Source organism: Salvelinus alpinus, chromosome 29, assembly GCF_045679555.1.
Source record: "Salvelinus alpinus chromosome 29, SLU_Salpinus.1, whole genome shotgun sequence".
Taxonomy (NCBI): Eukaryota; Metazoa; Chordata; class Actinopteri; order Salmoniformes; family Salmonidae; genus Salvelinus; species Salvelinus alpinus.
Window position 1 is genome coordinate 25,769,801 of NC_092114.1, and position 26,876 is coordinate 25,796,676.

General features: G+C 44.1%; 1 protein-coding gene across 1 annotated transcript in view; it reads right to left on the minus strand.

Annotated features, from left to right (window-relative positions):
* Positions 1 to 390: 390 nt before the first annotated feature.
* The window catches only part of LOC139558890 (basic salivary proline-rich protein 1-like), a 29,361-nt gene continuing 2,875 nt past the window's right edge, over positions 391 to 26,876 (minus strand). Inside the window, exon 2 of the mRNA XM_071374403.1 lies at positions 391 to 1,420. Coding sequence (XP_071230504.1) covers positions 391 to 1,420 — 1,030 coding nt within the window. The remainder of the gene's footprint in view (positions 1,421 to 26,876) is intronic.

A 26,876-nucleotide genomic window follows, 5' to 3' on the forward strand; every position in this document is an offset into this window, starting at 1 on the left:
GATGAAAGGGAAGGGGTGGAGGGGTGGGAGAGTCTGACTGAATGTCTCATAACCATATGTCATGGTAAAGCCAAGATTACACCTAAGTGTCTCAATCGATTTGTCTCAGTTGTCCCTGCTACCATATAAAGGTGTTGTAGTCTGCAGTGTATGCCCAGTGGCGGACTTACCATTAGGCAGACGGGGCCTTGTGAGCTAGGAATAATAAAAAATAATAATACTAGTAATATTTTTGTATTATTATTTCTCCGCTTGAGGCCCCCCTCTGCTCTGCTTTAATTTAGCTGTAAAAATATATTACCTTTAAATGTCCCATGAACACAACCATTTATGATGTTCTAATCTGATTGTCAAACAAATAACTTCAAAAAGTCGGTTACCTTCGCACATTCATCTAAAATAGGATGTGGGGAGCTGGCTTCTGCCTGGGGCGGACTGGCCTCTGCCTGGGGCGGACTGGTCTCTGCCTGCGGGGGACTGGACTCTGCCTAGGGCAGACTGGACTCTGCCTGGGGCGGACTGGTCTCTGCCTGGGGGGGACTGGCCTCTACCTGGGGGGGACTGGCCTCTGCCTAGGGCAGACTGGACTCTGCCTAGGGCGGACTGGACTCTGCCTGGGGCGGACTGGTCTCTGCCTGGGGCGGACTGGCCTCTGCCTGGGGCGGACTGGCCTCTGCCTGGGGGGGACTGGCCTCTGCCTGGGGGGGACTGGCCTCTGCCTGGGGGGGACTGGCCTCTGCCTGGGGGGGACTGGCTTCTGCCTGGGGGGGACTGGACTCTGCCTGCGGGGGACTGGTCTGCGGGGGACTGGACTCTGCCTGGGGGGGACTGGACTCTGCCTAGGGAAGACTGGACTCTGCCTGCGGGGGACTGGTCTCTGCCTGCGGGGGACTGGCCTCTGCCTGCGGGGGACTGGCCTCTGCCTGGGGGGGACTGGTCTCGCCTGGGGTGGACTGGTCTCTGCCTGGGGTGGACTGGCCTCTGCCTGCGGGGGACTGGTCTCTGCCTGCGGGGGACTGGTCTCTGCCTGCGGGGGACTGGTCTCTGCCTGGGGGGGACTGGCCTCTGCCTGCGGGGGACTGGCCTCTGCCTGCGGGGGACTGGCCTCTGCCTGCGGGGGACTGGCCTCTGCCTGCGGGGGACTGGCCTCTGCCTGCGGGGGACTGGCCTCTGACTAGGGCAGACTGAACTCTGCCTAGGGCGGACTGGCCTCTGCCTGCGGGGGACTGGCCTCTGCCTGCGGGGGACTGGCCTCTGCCTGCGGGGGACTGGCCTCTGCCTGCGGGGGACTGGCCTCTGCCTAGGGCAGACTGGACTCTGCCTGGGGGGGACTGGCCTCTGCCTGGAGGGGACTGGCCTCTGCGTGGGGGGAATGGCCGCTGCCTGGGGGGACTGGCCACTGCCTGGGGCAGACTGGCCTCTGCCCGGAGCCTCCAAATCACAAAGTCCAAAGTATTTATATACTGTAGGTGGAATTGAATCCTCCTGCAAACTAATAAAGCAATTACTGATTTAGGTTTTTTCGGGGTGTGTGCTAGGCCACATCTAATGACCTTTTAAATCTCCCTTAGCTAGCTAACTGCAACTTTATTCACATCATTTAAAGGTAGATAGGAAAGACAGTGACTGACACAACTATTTGTATGTGTGTGTCAAGTAGTCATATACACAGTAGAGATACTGTCCTTTCTGAGGGACTTGTTTACAATTCATTATCAAGATTCTCTCTAATCTCCCAATCAAACACAACCGAGCAGAAACATGTTATCTCCAGTACCATCTAGACCATCCATTAGCTAGAGTCATGTAAAAGCATGTGAGGAAACATAAAACACACACCATCCTGGTCAGTGCACTGCTGAGAGTTGAGATAGAAAATTCAGATAGTGCTTTTGCCTCAGCCAATAGTTATTTACCATTCATAACTAACTCAAGCCAGAATATTTATTTATTTATTTATTTATTTATTGTTGTGATCTTGCACAGGTTTGTGCACAATGTCGATCGTAGGGATTTATTCTAGCATTTTATAACATCTTTGGTCCATAACAAATGGGTTTTCATCTCTCCTCTTTACATATTGTCAATAGATTGTGTTTGGTTTAATGCTCCAATTCGTATTTCCACCCAACAATGTCACACATAATGCGTCGACCATAATGAAACATTCAACCTATCCTAATTGAAAGCACTGCATGGTTCAGAGAGTGAGGGTGAGACAGAGAGAGAGAGAGAGAGAGGTCACGATCAGATGAGCTCCTGCATTTTTCAGCATTTTCTTTAAAAAAGATACATTTAGAGTTAGATAAACTTGGATTTTTTGTCAGGAACCCATACAGGATGCTACCCTCTACAACATAACCCTCACTTCAAATCAAAACTCAAAACCTACAACCTGATTTTGGACGGATTTACGGAATCACCTGGAAGGTTCACATCTACCAAGGATTAATTATTCTATACAGCAAATCCTCTGGAAAACAACAGAAACCTGAGAACACCACCCAACCTGGAACTGAGTGAGTAATGTTTAGTCTGAAACTATATTTGATTTCCAAAAGCCAAGAAGAAAAATACATGACACTACTTTATAAGGAGTGAATAGTAACATATTTCTGCCAAGCTTGATACAGCTTCAACTAGCACTTAAGTGTCAAGTGAGAGGTGTCAAAGCCCATTAGCCCAACAATGGCAGGAGAGTCGAATAGTCTACCCCAACCAAATGGAGAGGCCTTAGAAGCTGCCTCCCGCTGCTCAGAAGTAATTAAAATACAGTACCCTGTGCATGTAAAAAATGACAAGACAAGAAAAGATCACAAAATGAAGCTCCTTATGGAAAATCAAGAGACACTTTTTGCTGACTATTACAAAAATGGGAACATCAGCAACCTTATCTTCCACACAAACCATCCCCAGGCATGGCACAGTGCTATATTAGCACACTACCCCTCTGTTAAGAGAGGGGGGGTTAACGAGGGGTGGAAACTCAGGATTCTTGACAACGAGGACGAGGAGTCAGCTAATATAAACCTATATAAGTCTGGAACAGTATTGGTACAGGGCAACCACAAACAGTTTCAGCTGGACTTTCACCTAATCAAAGAATTAGCCCAGCAGGAGAAGCTCTCCCTTGATAAAGATACCCCCACCCCAAGTGGGTCAGACCAAACCTCTTCACCATATAACCCCACAGACGAGCAACCCTCAGCAGACAGTCAACCTCCCAGTACAGAGTACTTCTCCCTCATTGAAATGAAGGATACATTCACCCAGCTGGAGGTAAGGCAGGTGGAGCTGGAACAGCAGGTGATCACACTCCAGTCAGCACAGACCCAGACAACAGTCCAGCACAACAACACCCCCTTAACCAGACCTGGAGAGCTGGAGGTGGAGAAAGACATATCTGCACTATGGACAGTGGTGAGACAACATCAACAGGAGAAAGAGCAGGAGCAGGAGAAGAACAGAGCACTAGAGGAGAGGATCAGACTGCTGGAGGAGAGGTTGAGGGGGATGGCATATGACAGAGAACAACCCACTAGGGAGGTGGCCATCCCCACAGAGACGCCAGCAGAACAGCCCACCTCAGCACCCGACAAAAGTCTCGACACCACAGCAGAACAGTCCACACCAGACCCTGACCATAGAAACGACATCACAACAGAACAGACAAAAGAAAAACCCCAAGCCCAGCAGCTCTCACCCCCTCTGAGCATCCCCCCTGTCAGCCACCCTGATAGCCCTCCTGACAACCCCCCCACACCCACTGAGGACAAACACAAGACACAGATTGTCCTTCTTATGGACTCAAATGGGAAATATATAGAAGAAAAAAAACTTTTTCCCAAACACAGTGTGTCTAAACTCTGGTGTCCAAACACCCAGCGCGCCCTAGACCTTCTGTCTGAGGACAAACTAGGCTCACCTAGCCACATAATAATACACACAGGCACAAACGACCTGAGAGCACAGCAGGAAAGGGTGGCCACAGCACTGAAGGGAGTGATTGAAAAAGCTTCTTCTACTTTCCCCAACGCACAAGTGGTTATCTCCACCCTGCTACCACGAAAAGACTTCCACCCTGCTACAATACAGCGGGTAAACGCAAGCATTTCCCGTGACTGTGCCTCAAAACCAAATGTTTTTCTGGCCCACCACTCCACCCTGGACTTGAACAGCCTCTATGACCAGGTCCACCTCTACAAGGCAGCAGTGCCCACCTTTGCCCGGACTCTAAAGGACATCGCTCTCAAACGAAGCCCCAACACTTCACACAGGAGCAAGAGATCAATAGACACCCCACCCAGACCAGCGAGACACCCTCCAAGACCTCCAGGACCCCCCCCTGGACCTACACACCCCCCCCACATCAACCATGCCCACACCCAATTTAGGCCCCCTCAGATCAGACCCATGCCACTCCTGCCCACCCCATGCACCCCACCCCCGCAAAGAGGGCATCAACATGGAAGTCACACATACGCCCAGGTAGTGAGCGGGCAAACAGGCCCAACCCCCACTCTTACACTCGCCCAAGCCAACGGCATGTACCAGATGCTCAGCAGGCTCTGCTCACACTTACTGGCCTGAGGCCAAACCCCGACCAACAACATTGGACACTTTATGGAACAAAAAGCCTTCACTATATCATCCTGGAATATCCAAGGCCTGAGGTCATCTGCCTTTGGCCTAAAGAGCAGGAACCCGGACTTCACCAAAGAAATCGGTAATGCAGACATTGTCATCCTGCAAGAAACATGGTATAGAGGAGACTATACCAGGACACTGGTTGCCCTCTAGGTTACAGAGAGCTGGTAGTCCCATCCACCAAACTACCAGGTGTGAAACAGGGAAGGGACTCAGGGGGAATGCTAATTTGGTATAGAGCAGACCTAACTCACTCCATTAAATTAATCAAAACAGGAACATTTTACATTTGGCTAGAAATTCAAAAGGAAATTATCTTAACAGAGAAAAATGTCCTCCTGTGTGCTACCTATATCCCCCCACTAGAATCCCCATACTTTAATGAAGACAGCTTCTCCATCCTGGAGGGGGAAATCAATCATTTCCAGGCCCAGGGACATGTATTAGTCTGTGGCGACCTAAATGCCAGAACTGGACAGGAACCTGACACCCTCAGCACACAGGGGGACAAACACCTACCTGGAGGTGACAGCATTCCCTCCCCCATATGCCCACCTAGGCACAACTATGACAACATAACCAACAAAAACGGGTCACAACTCCTGCAGCTCTGTCGCACGCTGGGTATGTACATAGTCAATGGTAGGCTTCGAGGGGACTCCTATGGTAGGTACACCTATAGCTCATCTCTTGGCAGTAGCACTGTAGACTACTTTATCACTGACCTCAACCCAGAGTCTCTCAGAACGTTCACAGTCAGCCCACTGACACCCCTATCAGACCACAGCAAAATCACAGTCTACTTGAACAGAGCAATACTCAATCATGAGGCATCAAAGCCAAAGGAACTGAGTAACATTAAGAAATGCTATAGATGGAAGGAATGCAGTTTGGAAACCTACCAAAAAACAATTAGGCAACAGCAAATTCAATCCCTTTTAGACAACTTCCTGGGTAAAACGTTCCACTGCAATAGTGAAGGTGTAAACTTGGCAGTAGAAAATCTTAACAGTATATTTGACCTCTCAGCTTCCCTATCAAATCTAAAAATCTCAAATAGAAAACCGAAGAAAATGAACAACAATGACAAATGGTTTGATAAAGAATGCAAAAATCTAAGAAATAAATTGAGAAACCTGTCCAACCAAAAACATAGAGACCCGGAAAACCTGAGTCTACGCCTTCACTATGGTGAATCACTAAAACAATACAGAAATACACTACGGAAAAAGAAGGAACAGCACGTCAGAAATCAGCTCAATGTAATTGAAGAATCCATAGACTCTAACCAATTCTGGGAAAATTGGAAAACACTAAACAAACAACAACACGAAGAATTATCTATCCAAAATGGAGATGTATGGGTAAACCACTTCTCCAATCTTTTTGGCTCTATAACAAAGAATAAAGAGCAAAACATATACATGATCAAATACAAATCCTAGAATCAACTATTAAAGACTACCAGAACCCACTGGATTCTCCAATTACCTTGAATGAGTTACAGGACAAAATAAAAACCCTCCAACCCAAAAAGGCCTGTGGTGTTGATGGTATCCTTAATGAAATGATCAAATATACAGACAACAAATTCCAATTGGCTATATTAAAACTCTTTAACATCGTCCTTAGCTCTGGCATCTTCCCCAATATTTGGAACCAAGGACTGATCACCCCAATCCACAAAAGTGGAGACAAATTTGACCCCAATAACTACCGTGGAATATGCGTCAACAGTAACCTTGGGAAAATACTCTGCATTATCATTAACAGCAGACTCGTACATTTCCTCAATGAAAACAATGTACTGAGCAAATGTCAAATTGGCTTTTTACCAAATTACCGTACAACAGACCATGTATTCACCCTACACACCCTAATTGACAACCAAACAAACCAAAACAAAGGCAAAGTCTTCTCATGCTTTGTTGATTTCAAAAAAGCCTTCGACTCAATTTGGCATGAGGGTCTGCTATACAAATTGATGGAAAGTGGTGTTGGGGGTAAAACATACGACATCGTAAAATCCATGTACACAAACAACAAGTGTGCGGTTAAAATTGGCAAAAAACACACACATTTCTTCACACAGGGTCGTGGGGTGAGACAGGGATGCAGCTTAAGCCCCACCCTCTTCAACATATATATCAACGAATTGGCGCGGGCACTAGAACAGTCTGCAGCACCCGGTCTCACCCTAATAGAATCCGAAGTCAAATGTCTACTGTTTGCTGATGATCTGGTGCTTCTGTCACCAACCAAGGAGGGCCTACAGCAGCACCTAGATCTTCTGCACAGATTCTGTCAGACCTGGGCCCTGACAGTAAATCTCAGTAAGACCAAAATAATGGTGTTCCAAAAAAGGTCCAGTCGCCAGGACCACAAATTCCATCTAGACACCGTTGCCCTAGAGCACACAAAAAACTATACATACCTCGGCCTAAACATCAGCACCACAGGTAGCTTCCACAGAGCTGTGAACGATCTGAGAGACAAGGCAAGAAGGGCATTCTATGCCATCAAAAGGAACATAAATTTCAACATACCAATTAGGATCTGGCTAAAAATACTTGAATCAGTCATAGAGCCCATTGCCCTTTATGGTTGTGAGGTCTGGGGTCCGCTCACCAACCAAGATTTCACAAAATGGGACAAACACCAAATTGAGACTCTGCATGCAGAATTCTGCAAAAATATCCTCCGTGTACAACGTAGAACACCAAATAATGCATGCAGAGCAGAATTAGGCCGATACCCACTAATTATCAAAATCCAGAAAAGAGCCGTTAAATTCTACAACCACCTAAAAGGAAGCGATTCCCAAACCTTCCATAACAAAGCCATCACCTACAGAGAGATGAACCTGGAGAAGAGTCCCCTAAGCAAGCTGGTCCTAGGGCTCTGTTCACAAACACAAACACACCCCACAGAGCCCCAGGACAACAGCACAATTAGACCCAACCAAATCATGAGAAAACAAAAAGATAATTACTTGACACATTGGAAAGAATTAACAAAAAAACAGAGCAAACTAGAATGCTATTTGGCCCTAAACAGAGAGTATACAGTGGCAGAATACCTAACCACTGTGACTGACCCAAACCTAAGGAAAGCTTTGACTATGTACAGACTCAGTGAGCATAGCCTTGCTATTGAGAAAGGCCGCCGTAGGCAGACATGGCTCTCAAGAGAAGACAGGCTATGTGCTCACTGCCCACAAAATGAGGTGGAAACTGAGCTGCACTTCCTAACCTCCTGCCCAATGTATGACCATATTAGAGAGACATATTTCCCTCAGATTACACAGATCCACAAAGAATTCGAAAACAAATCCAATTTTGATAAACTCCCATATCTACTGGGTGAAATTCCACAGTGTGCCATCACAGCAGCAAGATTTGTGACCTGTTGCCACAAGAAAAGGGCAACCAGTGAAGAACAAACACCATTGTAAATACAACCCATATTTATGTTTATTTATTTTAACTTGTGTGCTTTAACCATTTGTACATTGTTACAACACTGCATATTTATAATATGACATTTGTAATGTCTTTATTGTTTTGAAACTTCTGTATGTGTAATGTTTACTGTTCATTTTTATTGTTTATTTGACTTTTGTATATTATCTACCTCACTTGCTTTGGCAATGTTAACACATGTTTCCCATGCCAATAAAGCCCCTTGAATTGAATTGAATTGAATTGAATTGAGAGAGAGAGAGAGAGAGAGAGAGAGAGAGAGAGAGAGAGAGAGAGAGAGAGAGAGAGAGAGAGAGAGAGAGAGAGAGAGAGAGAGAGAGAGAGAGAGAGAATGGGGGGGTTGGATGCCCTTGTGGGATGCTTCATTCCACACATCAGAGAGAGAGCGGGTGAGAGAGATAGAGAGAGAAAAAGAGCCCTTTCATATGTAAAGGGATGGCCAGATCTGTCGAACATGATGGTGTCATACCGCAAACACAGTGCATTCGGAATGTATTCAGACCCCTTGAATGTTTAATTGTTTTTACATTACAGCCTTATTATAAAATGGAATAAATCGTTTTTTCCGCTCATCAATCTACACACAATAAATACCCCAAAATGACAAAGCAAAAACAGTTTTTTAGAAATCTTTGCGAATTCATAAATATCACATTAACAGAAGTATTCAGACTCTTTACTCAGTACTTTGTTGAAGCAACTTTAGCAGTGATTAAAGCCTTGAGTCTTCTTGGGTATGATGCTACAAGCTTGGCAAACCTATATTTTCAGGTCTCTGCAGAAATGATTGATCGGGTTCAAATTCAGAGACTTTCCCCGAAGCCACTCCTGCATTGTCTTAGTTGTGTGCTTAGGGTCATTGTCCTGTTGGAAGGTGAACCTTCGCCCCAGTCTGAAGTCCTGAGCGCTCTAGAGCAGGTTTTCATCAAGGATCTCTCTGTACTTTGTTCTGTTCATCTTTCCTTCGATCCTGACTTGTCTCCCAGTCCCTGCAGCTGAAAAACATCCCCACAGCATGATGCTCTTCCCCAGATCTCTGCCGCAACACAATCCTGTCTCAGAGGTCTACGGACAATTCCTTCGACTTAATGGCTTGGTTTTTGCTCTAACATGCACTGTCAACTGTGGGACCTTATATAGACAGGTGTGTGCCTTTCCAAATCTTGTCCAATCAATTGAATTTACCACAGGTGGATTCCAATCAAGTTGTAGAAACTTCTCAAGGATGACAGACATGGTGATTGCATTGACAGACATGGAGATTGCAGTGACAGACATGGGGATTGCAGTGACAGACATGGGGGTTGTATTGAAACACATGGTGATTGCAGTGACAGACATGGGGATTATAGATATAGACATGGAGATTACATTTACAGACATGGAGATTGCAGTGACAGGCATGAGGAGCAGCATGTACAGTACATACATATCAAAGCAGGCATCCCAAATCAATGAGTGCTACTTACAGTATATGGCTGGCGGTGTGCAGTCATGTAATGAGGAGAAACATGATTAGAACGATGGAACAGAAGGTGTGTAGCCCTATAGTTGATTTATATGTTCTAAAAAAGGCCATGGGAAAAAGCTCTGTGGGGAATTTTTCAAGTCATTCACAAATGAAAATGTATCTGTGCATTTTTTGTATTATTTGGTTAATTTGTATGTTACTGTGTAACATAAACACCTTCGCACACCCAATGTTCTCTTATAGTAATGTCTCCTTTAGGTTTAAATGGCATCTACAGTACTGTACCATTTTCCAGTGGCCCTGTTGATTTTGTGGTTAACGAGACCATGACTCCCTGTGGTCATCTACGGTCGATTCCTGCGCTTACCATTGGAGTGACAGATTCACTGATAGAATTTTGGCGAGTTCCACTCTAACGCAAGAAGTAGGGGGGGTTCCATGATTCGCAGGGCTAACAATAAAGCTGTGGTGTGTGTGTGTGTGTGTGTGTATGTGTGTGATGCTGTATGCAAAGTGATGATGCTGTATCTGGCTGCTATGAAAGTGAACTATGTGTGTGGGTGATCAGTGGATTATTCATTCCACCGATTCTGTTGCAAAGCATTTCTTAAATGGAAGCAAACGGAATGAAATGGGAATGGACATACACGAATTTGTCCAATAGAAACGTTCCACTAATTATTACACCCTAGATCAGCTATATGCAGGCAAGAGTGTGCAAAGAGGTACTTAATGTGTCACTGTCTGTCACCTTGATTACTTCAATTTGTCTCTTGGCCTGGCAACCCACGTTATAAACGTACACCTTTTAGACAAGGTTGTAAAATTATTGTTGTCCATCAACAATGACAAGCGACCGGGGTCTGACAACTTGGACCCAAAATTACTGAGGATAATAACGGACGATATTACCACTCCTATTTGCCATAAATTATATTTAAGCCTACTCGAAAGTGTGTGCCCTCAGGCCTGGAGGAAAGCAAAAGTTATTACGCCCCCTTTACTGGCTTAATTAGCCGACTAATCAGCCTGTTACCAACCCTTAGTAAACTTTTTTAAACTTAATAAAAATTGTGTTTGACCAGATACAATCCTATTTTACGACGAGTTTCAGAAGAAAGTTATTTGTTTCTGGCCATTTTGAGCCTGTAATCAAACCCACAAATGCTGATGCTCCAGATACTCAACTAGTCTAAAGAAGGCCAGTTTTATTGCTTCCTTAATCAGGACAACAGTTTTCAGCTGTGCTAACATAAGTGCAAAAGGGTTTTCTAATGATCAATTAGCCTTTTAAAATTATAAACTTCAATTAGCTAACACAACGTGCCATGGGAACACAGGAGTGATGGTTGCTGATAATGGGCTTCTATATGCCTACGTAGATATTCCATACAAAATCTGCCATTTCCAGCTACAGTAGTCATTTAGAACATTAACAATGTCTACACTGTATTTACAATCAATTTTATGTTATTTTAAAGGACATTTCTAAGTGACCCCAAACTTTTGAACGGTAGTGTACATGTGTACATTCAGTAATCTTGCTCTGATTTGTCATCCTGAGGGTCCCAGAGATAAAATGTAACATAGTTTTGTTTGATAAAATACATTTTATATTCAAGTGTGGGAACTGAGGTCCACAGTTTGAACCCACTGCTGTCTCTGGCTCCACACCCACCCCGCCCGGCCATCTAGATGTGTGAAAGTTAGTGTATAAGCTAATTATCCATCAAGTATGACATTCCTGGGAATGTGTAAACTTACATTTTTTTATTACCGTAGCATTTTGTATCTTCTCTACAGTTATGTACTTGATAATGTATCAATTGTGTCTTCACTGACATTTTCAACCTCTCCCTGTCCGAGTCTGTAATACCAACATGTTTCAAGCAGACCACCATAGTCCCTGTGCCCAAGAACACTAAGGTAACCTGCCTAAATGATTACCGACCCGTAGCACTCACATTTGTAGCCATGAAGTGCTTTGAAAAGCTGGTCATGGCTCACATCAACACCATTATCCCAGAAACCCTAAACCCACTCCAATTTGAATTTCATCCTAACAGATCCACAGATGACGCAATCTCTATTGCGCTCCACATTGCCCTTTCCCACCTGGACAAAAGGAACACCTATGTGAGAATGCTATTCATATTCACTATTCACAGCTCAGTGTTCAACACCATAGTGCCCTCAAAGCTCATCAATAAGCTAAGGACCCTGGGACTAAACACCTCCCTCTGCAACTGGATCCTGGACTTCCTGGCGGGCCGCTCCCCCAGGTGGTAAGGGTAGGTAACAACAGATCCGCCACGCTGATCCTCAACACAGGGCCCCCTCAGGTGTGCCTGCTCAGTCCCCTCCTGTACTCCCTGTTCACTCATGACTGCATGGCCAGGCACGCCTCCAACACCATCATTAAGTTTGCCGATGACACAACAGTGGCAGGCCTGATCACCGACAACAACAAGACAGAATATAGGGAGGAGGTCAGAGACCTGGCTGTGTGGTGCCAGGACAACAACCTCTCCCTCAAGTGATCAAGACAAAGGAGATGATTGTGGACTACAGGAAAAAGAGGACCGAGCACGCCCCCATTCTCATCGACGGGGCTGTAGTGGAGGAGGTTGAGAGCTTCAAGTTCCTGGTGTCCACATCACCAACAAACTAACATAGTCCAAACACACCAAGACGGTCGTGAAGAGGCACGACAAAACCTATTCCCCTTCAGGAGAATACAGTTGTATAGTTGCATCATCGAGAGCATCCTGACTGATATGGCAACTGCTCTGCCTCCGACCGCAAGGCACTACAGAGGGTAGTGTGTGCGGGCAAGTACATCACTGGGGCAAAGCTTCCTGCCATCCAGGACCTCTATACCAGGCGGTGTAAGAGAAAGGCCCTAAAAATTGTCAAAGACTCCAGCCACCCTAGTCATAGACTGTTCTCTCCGCTTCCACACGGCAAGCGGTACTGTAGCACCAATTCTAGGTCCAAGAGGCTTCTAAACAGCTTCTACACCCAAGCCATAAGACTCCTGAACATCTAATCAAATGGCTACCCAGACAATTTGCATTACCCCCCCCCTTTTTACACCGCTGCTACTCTCTGTTGATATCATCACTTTAATAACTCTACCTACAGTTGAAATCGGAAGATTACAGACACTTAGTTTGGAGTCATTAAAACGCCTTTTTCAACCGATCCACAAATTTCTTGTTAACAAACTATAGTTTTGGCAAAGTCGGTTAGGACATCTACTTTGTGCTTGACACAAGTAATTTTTCCAACAATTGTTTACAGACAGATTATTTCACTTATAATTCACTGTATCACAATTCCAGTGGGTCAGAAGTTTACATACACCAAGTTGACTGTGCCTTTAAACAGCTTGGAAAATTCCAGAAAAGTATGTCATGGCTTTAGAAGCTTCTGATAGGCTAATTGACATCATTTGAGTCAATTGGAGGTGTACCTGTGGATGTATTTCAAGGCCTACCTTCAAACTCAGTGCCTCTTTGCTTGACATCATGGGAAAATCAAAAGAAATCAGCCAAGACCTTAGAAAAAAGCTGTAGACCTACACAAGTCTGGTTCATCCTTGGGAGCAATTTCCAAACTCCTGATGGTACCACGTTCATCTGTGCAAACAATAGTATGCAAGTATAAACACCATGGGACCACACAGCCGTCATACTGCTCAGGAAGGAGACATGTTCTGTCTCCTAGAGATGAACGTACTTTGGTGCGAAAAGTGCAAATCAATCCCAGAACAACAGCAAAGGACCTTGTGAAGATGCTGGAGGAAACAGGTACAAAAGTATCTATTTCCACAGCAAAACGAGTCCAATATCGACATAACCTGAAAGTCAGCTCAGCAAGGAAGAAGCCACTGCTCCAAAACCACCATAAAAAAGCCGGACTACGGTTTGCAACTGCACATGGGGACAAAGATCATACTTTTTTCGAGAAATGTCCTCTGGTCTGAGGAAACAAAAATAGAACTGTTTGGCCATAATGACCATCGTTATGTTTGGAGGAAAAAGGGGGAGGCTTGCAAGCCGAAGAACACCATCCCAACCATGAAGCACGGGGGTGGCAGCATCATGTTGTGGGGGTGCTTTGCTGCAGGAGGGACTGATGTACTTCACAAAATAGATGGCATCATGAGTTAGGAAAATTATGTGGCTATATTCAAGCAACATCTCAAGACATCAGTCAGGTAGTTAAAGCTTGGTGGCAAATGGGTCTTCCAAATGGACAATGACCCCAAGCATACTTCCAAAGTTGTGGCAAAATGGCTTAAGGACAACAAAGTCAAGGTATCGGAGTTGCCATCACGATGCCCTGATCTCAATCCTATAGAAAATTTGTGGGCAGAACTGAAAAAGCGTGTGCGAACAAGGAGGCCTACAAATCTGACTCAGTTACACCAGCTCTGTCAGGAGGATTGGGCCAAAATTCACCCTTGTGGAAGGCTACCTGAAACGTTTGACCCAAGTTAAACAATTTAAAGTCAATGCTACCCAATACACTCAATTACTATGTAAACTTCTGACCCACTGGGAATGTAATGAAATAAATAAAAGCTGAAATAAATTGTTCTCTCTACTATTATTCTGACATTTCACATTCTTAAAATAAAGTGGTGATCCTAACTGACCTAAAACAGGGGATTTTTACTAGGATTTAAATGTCAGGAATTGTGAAAAACTGAGTTTAAATGTATTTGGATAAGGTGTGTGTAAACTTCCGACTTCAACTGTACATGTACATATTACCTCAATTACCTCGACTAACCGGTGCCCCCGCACTATATATAGTCTCGCTATTGTATTTTTACTGCTGCTCTTGTTACTTTTATTTATTTTTCGGTTGGTTAAGGGCTTGTTAGTAAGCATTTCACTGTAAGGTCTACACCTGTTGTAATAGGCACATGTGACTAATACATTGTGATTTGATTTGATTTGAATTGACCAATTCTGCACAATTGGGCAAATTCCTTGCAGATTTGATACAAAATATTGTGTAGTAATGTAATTCTTCACTGGATCAGTCTGAAACTTTGCACACACATTGCTGCCATCTGGTGGCCTACCTGAAAGTATCGACTTTCTCTTGCATTTCAAAGATGATGGAACAAAAAAACTAAAATAAATCCATGTTTTTTTGTTCGTATTATCTTTTACCAGATCGAATGTGTTATATTTCCTTTCCTTTCAAATGTTATCACGAATATGCATATCCTTGCTTCAGGTCCTGAGCTAGCTACAGGCAGTTAGATTTGGGTATGTCATTTTAGGTGAAAATTGAAAAAAAGGGTACGATCCTTAAGAGGATAACTAAAAATGCAAATGGCTCTGATATACGAATAATATTACTACACAGATCATACACATAACATTAGTTAGCTAGCCAGCCAGCTAACATTAGCTTGCTAGCTAACAGTACACTTTTACTTCAAATGAAAAGGACTTTCTGACTAAACTAGAAACGTGTCATATCTGAAAATGTAGCTATCTATACTCTCTTACCCGTGTACATGGATGGACACTTCTACCTCCCTGTCACGGTTGCCATGATTGCCCTTAGTTTGAAGATGTAATCCGGAGACAGGTGTTCTCTTTTTGACTCCATCTGTATATTTGCAATCAAACGCCATAATTTTCTCTGTCTCCTTAGCTATCATACTTTAATTCCACAACTCAGTCCTCCAGGAAGTGGAGAGCAACACTTTTTTTGACCTTCTTTTAACTAGGCAGGTCAGTTAAGAACAAATTCTTATTTACAATGACGGCCTACCGGGGAACAGTGGTTTATGGGGCAGAACGCAGATTTTTACCTTGTCAGCTCGGGGATTTGATCCAGCAACCTTTCAGTTACTGGCCCAACGCTCTAACCACTGTTTAAAAAAAATACATGGCAGACCAATCTGAATCTCTCGGCATGTCCAGCCCATTCATTTTCTCAGCCAATCATGGCTAGCGGGAAGGTTGCTAACTTTTTCCGTGGCTAAACCAACTTGGCTCGTAATTTAACAATTTCATTTGTATTAACAGATGACATACAAGTTTGTTAGTAAGTCACATGAAAGTTCACATGTTCCAGAAGGCATATCTGGCCAAAAGTTTACGTTCAAATGCCGCTCCTGTGAAGTGGTGACGCGTGACATACGCCCAGTATCTGGAAAATAATCACATATTGATACATCAGTAGCTAAGATGAGGAGAAGTCTATCCATAATGAAGTACTGCTCTGTCTTCTTAACAGCACTATCAACAAGGCAGGTCCAACAGGCCATAGTTTTGTGGCACCTGGACTACTGTTCAATCGTGTGGTCAGGTGCCACAAAGAGGGACTTCAGTAATTTGCAATTGGTTCACAACAGGGCAGCATGGCTGGCCCTTGGAAGTACACTGAGAGCTAACATTAAGTATGCATGTCAATCTTTGCTGGCTCAAAGTGGAGGAGAGATTGACTTCATCACTACTTGTACTTGTGAGAGATATTGACATGTTTGAAAGCACCGAGCTGTCTGTTTGAACCACTGGCACACAGCTCAGACACCCATGCATACCCCACAAGACATGCCACTAGTCTCTTCACAGTCCCCAAATCCAGAACAGACAATGGGAGGAGCACAGTACTACATAGAGCCATGACTACATGGAACTCTATTTCACATCAAGTAACGGATGCAAGCTGTAAAATCAGATTAAAAAATATATAAAAATACACCTTATGGAACAGCGGGGACTGTGAAAAGACACACATACAGGCACAGGCACATGCATACACACACATGATAACATACAAACACGTACACATGGATTTTGTATAGATATGTGGTAGTAGAGTAGTGGCCTGAGTTCACACACTTAATGTGTTGTGAAATCTGTTGTAGCTCATTCAATCTCTTGAATTTATTGTAATGCTTGTAAAATTGTTTAACTGCCTTAGTTTTGCTGGACTCCACGAAGAGTAGCTGCTGCATTGGCAACAGCTAATGGGGATCCATAATAAATACAAATACAAACAACCTCATGATGGGTATGGGGCAAATTCGAGAGTCATGTAGTAGCTTAAACCGAACGATGTTACATTGAACTGGGTGAATGGAATATAAATGACAGTCATCCAATATGCTGTAATAGAAATAAGACCATGCTCATAACAAAGTATTCATCCTCCCTAATCTTGAACGGCACTAACCGCCACTGGTCTGGGCTTGTGTGTTCATGGCAGGCAACTGAAGAGCTACTGGCTTAATTGAAGCTGACAGTCCAACCATCCAGCCCTGCGCTGCGCTCCCTCTCTCACCATGGTAACCCTAACTATGTCATAAAAAGTGCCCTATTCCATGCAGATTAAGACGGTGATAAATGTGTCTTGGCATGTTATGCTGGTGTAGAACGAAAAAAAATTAAAGAGAGCAACTGGCTGACAGGTGGGCCATAGAGAGGTCGCTAATATTTTCCAGGCAGACTTCGGGGGTAAGAGTTGGGTTTCATTTAACCAGCGGCTGGTTGATATTGACTTATTCAGGCTGGTAAGGAGTCTGTAGACCAGAGCTGAGTCTGGGTTAGCACTGTGTTGTAATCATAGCATACAGTATAGCTTACGAACCCAAGTAAGGATGTTTACTCGTGTTGTTCTGTGTTGTGTTGTCTTACAGTAAGTGTAACCAACACACTGACGGAGCCTTGGTCAAGCACTTATACTAATGATTGATGAGGAGAACCAAGATGCTGGTCAATACTGGTGGGTGTCAACAACAACTTGTCAGAAGGAGTTCTGTGAGGTATAAATGTGTGATTATCTTTAGAGTTCACGTCCTACTTTGTGTGCAGGTGGGGAGTGAAGCAACAGTGTCGATCGCACTAGAAGAGGGTGTTAATAAATTCTCAGCAGGCACTCCTTCCTGCGGACTTCTTCGGGAGGGTGTGTGAGGTGGGTCAGTGAGGTGTTCCTACTCAACACTCAGGCAGACTCTCGCATCAATCGAGCGGTGAGCCTGCCAACTTCCAGACAAACCAGGCTTTGCTTCCTTCTTCCACCACGCCTCGCAGCGATCAATCCCTCCTCAATTAATGATAAACACCAGGATGACGTATTTTAGACCGCGATTATTCACTTGTGCAGCAATCCAGCTAATTCATCCTAGTGATAGCCTAATGAGGTCCGGTGCGCGAGGGGAGAAAGAATGGAATGAGAGAGAGAGAGAGAGAGAGAGAGAGAGAGAGAGAGAGAGAGAGAGAGAGAGAGAGAGAGAGAGAGAGAGAGAGAGAGAGAGAGAGAGAGAGAGAGAGAGAGAGAGAGAGAGAGAGAGAGAGAGAGAGAGAGAGAGAGAGAGAGAGAGAGAGAGAGAGAGAGAGAGAGAGAGAGAGAGAGGAAAGGGGAGGAGGTCTATAATGCCTCACGTCTCCTCTGTAGCCATTATCCAGTGAGTTATGTACCTACAGCGCCAGGCGAAATTGATCCCATGGTAAATGTCTGACAGGGTCTCAACTTTTCCTCAGAAAACAGACAAATCAACAGAGCAGTTGGGGCTTCCCTCTGAAATAAAGGATATTGTATAAAAAGGAAATGAATGCCATATTTCCAGGAGTTCACATATATTATAGTGTCAGCATGAGATTGAATGAGCAGCAAGACAAAAGTATAATTGATGTTATTATTGACCGTGATAATAATGATCTATTCACTTTCAGTACTGGGTTTTTCTATTTCAAATGTTCATAAAGATTGAATCGCACATTAATGGACTGTAAGACCCTAAAGAAAAAGGGTCCTAGACTTAATGGATTGTTGAATTGTGGTATTTTATAAAGAGTGGATCACTTTTGCCACCCATGATGGGTAATTTAGCTACACATAAAACCTTTTGTTTTAGGCTATTATCAAGCACAGTACATTGAGTACTGTGCAGTGTTTTGAGTGACAAAGAAGGAGGCCTCCTCCCAGTCTGTCTGTCAAGTATGGGAAAGAGACAGTAATATTTATTATTAAAATATATATTTTCACCTTTATTTAACCAGGTAGGCTAGTTGAGAACAAGTTCTCATTTACAACTGTGACCTGGCCAAGATAAAGCAAAGAAGTTTGACACATACAACAACACAGAGTTACACATGGAATAAACAAAGATACAGTCAATAATACAGTAGAAAAAGTCTATATACAGTGTGTGCAAATGAGGTAAGATAAGGGAGGTAAGGCAATAAATAGGCCATGGTGGCGAAGTAATTACAATATAGCAATTAAACACTGGAATGGTAGATGTGCAGAAGATGAATGTGCAAGTAGAGATACTGGTGTGCAAAGGAGCAAGATAAATACATAATTACAGTATGGGGATGGGGTAGTTGGATGGGCTGTTTACAGATGGGCTATGTACAGGTGCAGTGATCTGTGAGCTGCTCTGACAGCTGGTGCTTAAAGCTAGTGAGGGAGATATGAGTCTCCAGCTTCAGTGATTTTTGCAGATCGTTCCAGTCATTGGCAGCAGAGAACTGTAGGAAAGGAGGCCAAAGGAAGAACTGGCTTTGGGGGTGTCCAGTGAGATATACCTGCTAGAGTGCGTGCTACGGGTGGGTGCTGCTATGGTGACCAGTGAGCTGAGATAAGGCGGGACTTTACCTAGAAAATACTTATAGATGACCTGGAGCCAGTGGGTTTGGCGCCGAATATGAAGCGAGGGCCAGCCAACGAGAGCATACAGGTCGCAGTGCTGGGTAGTATATGGGGCTTTGGTGACAAAACGGATGGCACTGTGATAGACTGATTGACAGAGTCGAAAGCCTTGGCCAGGTCGATGAATACGCCTGCACAGTAATGTCTCTTATCGATGGCGGTTGTGATATCGTTTAGGACATTGAGCGTGGCTGAGGTGCACCCATGACCAGATCTGAAACTAGATTGCATAGCGTAGAAGGTACGGTGGGATTCGAAATGGTCGGTGATCTGTTTGTTATTAACTTGGCTTTCGAAGACCTTAGAAAGGCAGGGTAGGATAGATATAGCTCTATAGCAGTTTGGGTCTAGAGTGTCTCCCCCTTTGAAGAGGGAGATGACCGCGGCAGCTTTCCAATCTTTGGGAATCTCAGACGGTACGAAAGAGAGGTTGAACAGTCTAGTAATAGGGTTTGCAACAATTTTGGCTGATAATTTTAGAAAGAGAGGGTCCAGATTGTCTCTCCCGGCTGATTTGCAGGGGTCCAGATTGGATTTGGGTGAAGGAGAAATGGGGGAGGCTTGGGCGAGTTGCTGTGGGGGGTGCAGGGCTGTTGTTCGGGGAAGGGGTAGCCAGGTGGAAAGCATGGCCAGCCGTAGAAAAATGTTTATTCAAATCCTCAATTATAGTGGATTTATCGGTGGTGACAGTGTTTCCTAGCCTCAGTGCAGTGGGCAGCTGGGAGGAGGTGCTCTTATTTTCTATGGACTTTACAGTGTCCCAGAACATTTTTGAGTTTGTGCTACAGGATGAAAATTTCTGCTTGAAAAAGCTAGCCTTAGCTTTCCTAACTGGCTGTGTATATTGGTTTCTAACTTCCCTGAAAAGTTGCATATCATGGGGGCTATTCGATGCTAATGCAGAACGCCACAATATGTTTTTGTGCTGGTCAAGGGCAGTCAGGTCTGGAGAGAACCAAGGGCTATATCTTTTCCTGGTTCTACATTTTTTGAATGGGGCATGCTTATTTAATAAGATGGTGAGGAAGGCACTTTTAAAGAATAACCAGGCATCCTCTACTGACGGGATGAGGTCAATATCCTTCCAGGATACCCGGGCCAGGTCGATTAGAAAGGCCTGCTCGCTGAAGTGTTTTAGGGAGCGTGATGAGGGGTGGTCATTTGACCGCAGACCCATTACGGATGCAGGCAATGAGGCAGTGATCATTGAGATCTTGGTTGAAAACAGCAGAGGTGTATTTGGAGGGCAGGTTGGTTAGGATGATATCTATGAGGGTACCCGTGTTTACGGATTTGGGGTTGTACCTGGTGGGTTCATTGATAAATTGTGTGAGATTGAGGGCATCAATCTTAGATTGTAGGATGGCCGGGGTGTTAAGCATGTCCCTGTTTAGGTCACCTAACAGCACGAGCTCTGAAGATTGATGGGGGGAAATCAATTCACATATGGTGTCCAGGGCACAGCTGGGGGCAGAGATTTGTCTATAGCAAGCGGCAACGGTGAGAGACTTGTTTCTGGAAAGGTGGATTTTTAAAAGTAGAAGCTCGAATTGTTTGGGTACAGACCTGGATAGTAAGACAGAACTCTGCAGGCTATCTCTGCAGTAGATTGCAATACCGCCCCTTTGGCAGTTCTATCTTGTCGGAAGATGTTGTAGTTAGGGATGGAATTTCCAGGGGTTTTGGTGGTCTTCCTAAACCAGGATTGAGACACGGCTAGGACATCCGAGTTGGCAGAGTGTGCTAAAGCAGTGAATAAAACAAACTTAGGGAGGAGGCATCTAATGTTAACATACATGAAACCAAGGTTTTTACGGTTACAGAAGTCAACAAATGAGAGCACCTGGGGAGTAGGAGTGGAACCAGGCACTGCAGGGCCTGGATTAACCTCTACATCACCAGAGGAACAGAGGAGGAGTAGGATAAGGGTACGGCTAAAGGCTAACAGAACTGGTCGTCTAGTACGTTCGGAACAGAGAGTAAAAGGAGCAGGTTTTTGGGCGCGATAGAATAAGTTCAAGGCATAATGTACAGACAAAGGTATGGTAGGATGTGAGTACATTGGAGGTAAACCTAGGCATTGAGTAGTGATGAGAGAGGTATTGTCTCTAGAGACGTTTAAACCAGGTGATGTCACCGCATTTGTGGGAGGTGGAACTAAATGGTTGGTTAAGGCATATTGAGCAAGGCTAGAGGCTCTACAGTGAAATAAGACAATAATCACCAGGACAGTAATGGACAAGGCATAATGATATTAGGGAGAGGCATGCGTAGCCGAGTGATCATAGGGGTCCAGTGAGGGGTTGGGCTGGCTGGAGACACAGCGATTCAGACAGCTAGCAGGCTGGGGATAGCAAGCTAGCAGAAGGGCCTTAGAAGGACGTCGCGATGGAGGAAAGTCTGTTTTAGCCTCCGCGTGCCGTGACGTCGATAGACCAGTCGTGATGGATTAGTAGGGTTCCGAGTAGCAGAGGGGTCCAAGTCTAATTGGCAAAATAGGTATAGAGGCCCAAGAAATTGGCCGTGGCTAGCAGCTATCGGGCCGCTGCTAGCAGGCTAGCAGATGGGCATTCAGGGGACGTCACGGTGTAGGGGCCAGTTGAGTACCCCCTCGAGCAGGTTACGTCGGTAGTCCAGTCATGAAGGATTCCGGGTATTGTAGTAGAAGGGGTCCGGGTATTGTAGCCCAGGAGTGGCTGATGGGCCTCTTCAGCTAGCCGGGAGAATGGGCCTAGCATGGGCTAGCTCCAGGCTAATTGGTGCTTTCTTCGGGACAGATGTTAGCCAGGAGTAGTCACTCGGATTGCAGCTAGCTAGCTGCTATGATCCGGTGAAAAGGTTCAGAGCTTGCGGTAGGATTCCGTGGATATGGAGAGAAAATAGGTCCGGTATGCTCTGGTATAAGTCGCATTGTACAAACTGGCGAGAGCTTTCCGAGCTAAATGTTAGCTGATGACCGCTAGCAGTGGTTAGCTGACTAGTAGCTAGTAGCTAGTGAGCTGGCTAGCTTCTGTTGGGGGATTCCGGTAAGGTAAATAAAAATACTTTAGAAAAAACAGATCCACACCACATTGCGTGAGGCGGGTTGCAGGAGAGTATTTTGAAGTTGAGGTTTAGAAAAATATAAAAAATATATGCAAAGAAAAATATATAAAAAGATATGTACATGGGACACGACAAGACAAAGGACAAAGACGTCTGACAGCTACGCCATATTGGATTATTAAACAATATTAAACAAAGGTGCCAAAATTGGACACTAATTATGAACGGGCAGCTCTGCAGACATGGAGGGGGACTCTCACCACTCTTCAGTGTGGAAACATTAGTGTTACATTTCCCTTGTCTCAGTGTGTTAACCATTAATTAATTAGCTGAATGTCTTAAATTGCTTGCCAGCTTCAGGGGCCTCTACCTTTTCAGCATGGAGTCTGCTGTCACTTGCTGATGTGTTTGATAATGTAAATCACTTGAGTCTGCCACTTTTTTGGCAAAACTTGTAATTGAGACGATCAGAGCGCACTTGTATCGCAACTGCAAATGGTACATTTTCCATAACCCAGGCATTTGCCAGCATCTGGCTGCTCAATGTGCCTGCTAGCTACTAGGCCTACTTGCTAGCTTCATTGACAAAACACAGAGTCGGAACATAGCCAGTTAGCAAGTCATTTTGGGCACTGATTAACAGCGTGTAGCTTGTGCTTTATTTACGATCGTTTGACAGCTTGCAGATGATGAAGCTGTAAATCTTATTGTTCTCAGAAATCAGTCCTGAGTATGCAGCCAAACTTTCCCGACTCGATAGTGCACTAGTTTTTGATGCACATTCTTTTACTTTAGAAATACTGCACGAAACACCTTAGCTCGAATAAGACCTCTTCTGCAAAAGCGTCTAAATTAGTTACAGATTTCTTGGTTTATCTTAGATTAATTTGGACTATTTTAAGGAAGTTACTATTTTGAAGAAATACCTATGTTGTTGCTACGGTGACTCAGAAGTGACAAACAACACTACCTGCCAGGGTATGACATGCGAACATAACACACCCACATCAAACCACACCCCCAACACAACTCTTGTTTGGCTTCAGTCATGGCCACTAACATTTCATCAAAACCCTCCAAAGCAGGAAGCGCAGTCGCCCTTTAAGAGATATTATCTGCTTGAGTAAGAGTGATAGTTTTTTACAGCTCCTTCTCTCTGCAACTTTTAATTGTGTGTGTGTGTGCGTGTGTGCATGTTTGTGTGTGTGTGTGACTACATTTAATGAAACCACCCCTATCTATACTACTACCTGTCAGTCACTCTGTATATTTATTACTTCTTTCTAACACAGTGTTAGGTGTCTGCTTCAATCCTTCACTTGATTAGGGAAAGAGAGAGAGACACAGAGAGAGAGAGAGAGAGAAAGAAAGAAAGTAAGAAAGAAAAAACATTGAAGAGAAAGAGAGCCAAAGAAGAAAAACAGCCTATTTTTTATTTAACTAGGCAAGTCAGTTAAGAACAAATTCTTATTTACAATGACGGCCTACCCCGGCCAAACCCAGATTACGCTGGGACAATTGTGCACTGCCCTATGGGACTACCAATCACGGGCCGGTTGTGATACAGCCTGGAATCAAACCATGGTCTGTAGTGACACCTTTAGCACTGAGATGCAGTGCCTTAGACCGCTGCACCACTCGGGAGCCCCACAAAGACAGACACACACAGCTAGTCTGCCTAGCCAGTGGTATACTATACTGGTCTCCTGGCTCTAGCCCAACAACGGTCCTCCAGACGCCTTCTCTCAACCCCAGAGCCACTGAGTCTCCTCGGGCACGCCGGGCTGTCTTAGCCCCTCTCCCCATGAGCTCCAAACACCATTTTTATAGATCACTATTAAATCGTCAGATTGTTGAGACCTGGAACGGTTTAATCTCCCAGGCTTTAATGACTTTAGCAGGTTGGTATTCACAGGGGTGTAAAGAACTGAAAGACCCGTCTGTGTGTAATGTAAAGACATAGTGAATCAGTTCACGTCTATGAACTGACTTGGATAATCCAAGTGAGTAAGAATGGATGAATGCATTGCTGATAATGGCTATACAGTAATACACTGCTACCTGACTTGAATGGCAGGGATAACACTTTTAGAGACAGACACTTTTGTGAGCAATTGACTTTTTCTTACTATGCATTATCATCATACTCCTCCCCTTTAACTGGATTTGGACCGACATCAACTCCTTTCAAAGACTCTCAGCTATGTTTAGAGAGTGTATGGTTCTAATTAAATACAATAGTGAGAAATCAGTTTTTTAAATTTTACCTTTATTTAAATAGGCAAATAATTTACAAACAAATTCTTACTTACATTGACGGCCTACCCCAGCCAAACCTGGTCCAATTGTGTACCACCCTCTGGGACTCCCAATCACAGCCTGGATTCGACCCAGGTACTGCAGTGATACCACTTGCACGGAGATGCAGTGTCTTAGACCACTGCGCCACTCGGGAGCCATTTAAACAAACACTGCTTCTTTGGAGTGACATTTCAGTCAATGCAGAAGCAGCAGACTTGGACAGTTTCTAAGATGCCAATTCCCGCTTCCCGAGAAAATGGATCATTGATGTTCTCTGCTGCGTAAATAAGAAAACTTTACAAACAGGCACTCAGAGAAAGTCTCAATCCGAATGAAAAATACTTTCTAAAAACCTCAGCTCACTTGTTTCCAGTCCACAGACCTGCAGGATTGAGCCCTTAAGAAACCAGAAGAATGCAAAAGTTTTCACATGGCAAAGTATCTGATGAAGATTTGACAATCATACAGATGTAATTTACATGAATAGTCTGGTTTCAGAAGATGATAATGAGGGCTCTAATGCCTCAGTGGATCTGTTCTGCACTTACAATCAAAGAAAAGTTTTGTTGTTTTATTAAGTGGTTCGTTGAGCTAAGAAGACGTCTATAGGCTTCAAGCAGGCTACACTTTGATGCCCAATTAAGTCTTGTGTTATAAATGAAACTATTTGAGGGAAGCCAGGAGAGGAAAAAAACACAACAAAAACAAAACAAAGCATATTTACATACGTAATATTTATTTTGTCTCGCCAATATTCTCTGCACTCAGTTAACCAGATCCAATGTGGGCACAGGGTGCCAAATAAAAGCGATAATTCATCTACTTCGGACCATCCAGACAATGATAAGTATTCAAAACTCCCGCTGCTCGTCTCTCCATGTTTGCTCTGTGTTGTTGAGCTCTGAGCTCTGATATCCCCCTTATCAAAGCCAACAATTCATTATTTTGACACTGTGGTAGCGGTTTATGTGCTCTTTGAGAATCACTGGTAAATAAAATAATCAGAATCTGCCAATTATATTTATCAGAGTACACTGGGGTTCCATTCCAGAACTCCTCCCATTTAGAGCACGAGCTTACCTAACACAATCGCCATTGATAATTCTGCGCACCCTTAATTAATCAAAACCCACTCTTGGAAGGTTATTACAAGAAAAAGGATATGGCACAGAGAGGTACCAATGACAAAAAAGTATATTGAAAAAGGGACAATTATTTCTGTGAAATATGGCTAGCTAGAAATGGCCGCTCACTTTCAAATTGACTCGATTGTGGTGCCATTCATCAATGTTAAATGATGGAAATAATAGTGCTTTTTTATGGGTTTTGGGGGACAATTGTGTCCAAAAAGTATTATTATTTCTTTCCATCACAGTGGAGTCTGTATTTAAGCCCATATTTCCCTGTGAGTCTGATGCTATAAATTGTCCTCCTTTATAATCTGTGTTAAGAGCATGAATTTTACGTTTTGGACAAATAATTGAATGAATGCAGGAAAACCCATCATTTTTCACATAAGCCAAATAAATCAAGGAAAACAATACAGCCATGCGGGACCTCGGGGACAGACATTGTGAGGCACTTTACACTGACTTTTTCCAATAATAACATTCTGTCTGGGGGAAAGACATTAAGACAATTATATAAAGTAAGTCAGAAAAAGTTAAACTATTAAACACACTCTGCAAACTCTAAGTCCACTAATCACTGGAAACGAAACAAGCAGGAAAGAGCCAAAAGCCATCATCATCCCCATATCGATCTGTAGGAAATCTGGCTGTTTAAAGCAGCTGGATCAAATTCTATATTGAACCTTCTAGTGATGCTAAGGTCATTTAGAGTATTAAAGTCAGAGTCAAGTCTTTTCGTTTTAAACATTGCTTTGTTTTAAATGGAGCAAAAGCTGCAACTTGTATCCCCAAATGACTCCCCAAATTTCTTGACACGGCGGATTTCACCGCCCCCCCACTCTCTATCTCTTTCTCTCTCCTCTCTAGTGGACTCCATACTCTGTCTCTGTCCTCTCTAGCAGTGGAAAACAAAGCAATTGTCTTGGAGCTCCTGCAGACAGGAAGTGTTGTGTCAGGTAGAGAGAGATACAGTATGAGCCTCAGTATCCTGTTCCCCCTGAAGGGAAGAACACCATTATGTCAGGACTTCAGACCGCCATTATGTCAGGACTTCAGACCGCCATTATGTCACAAATTTAGACCACCATTATGTCAGGACATCAGACC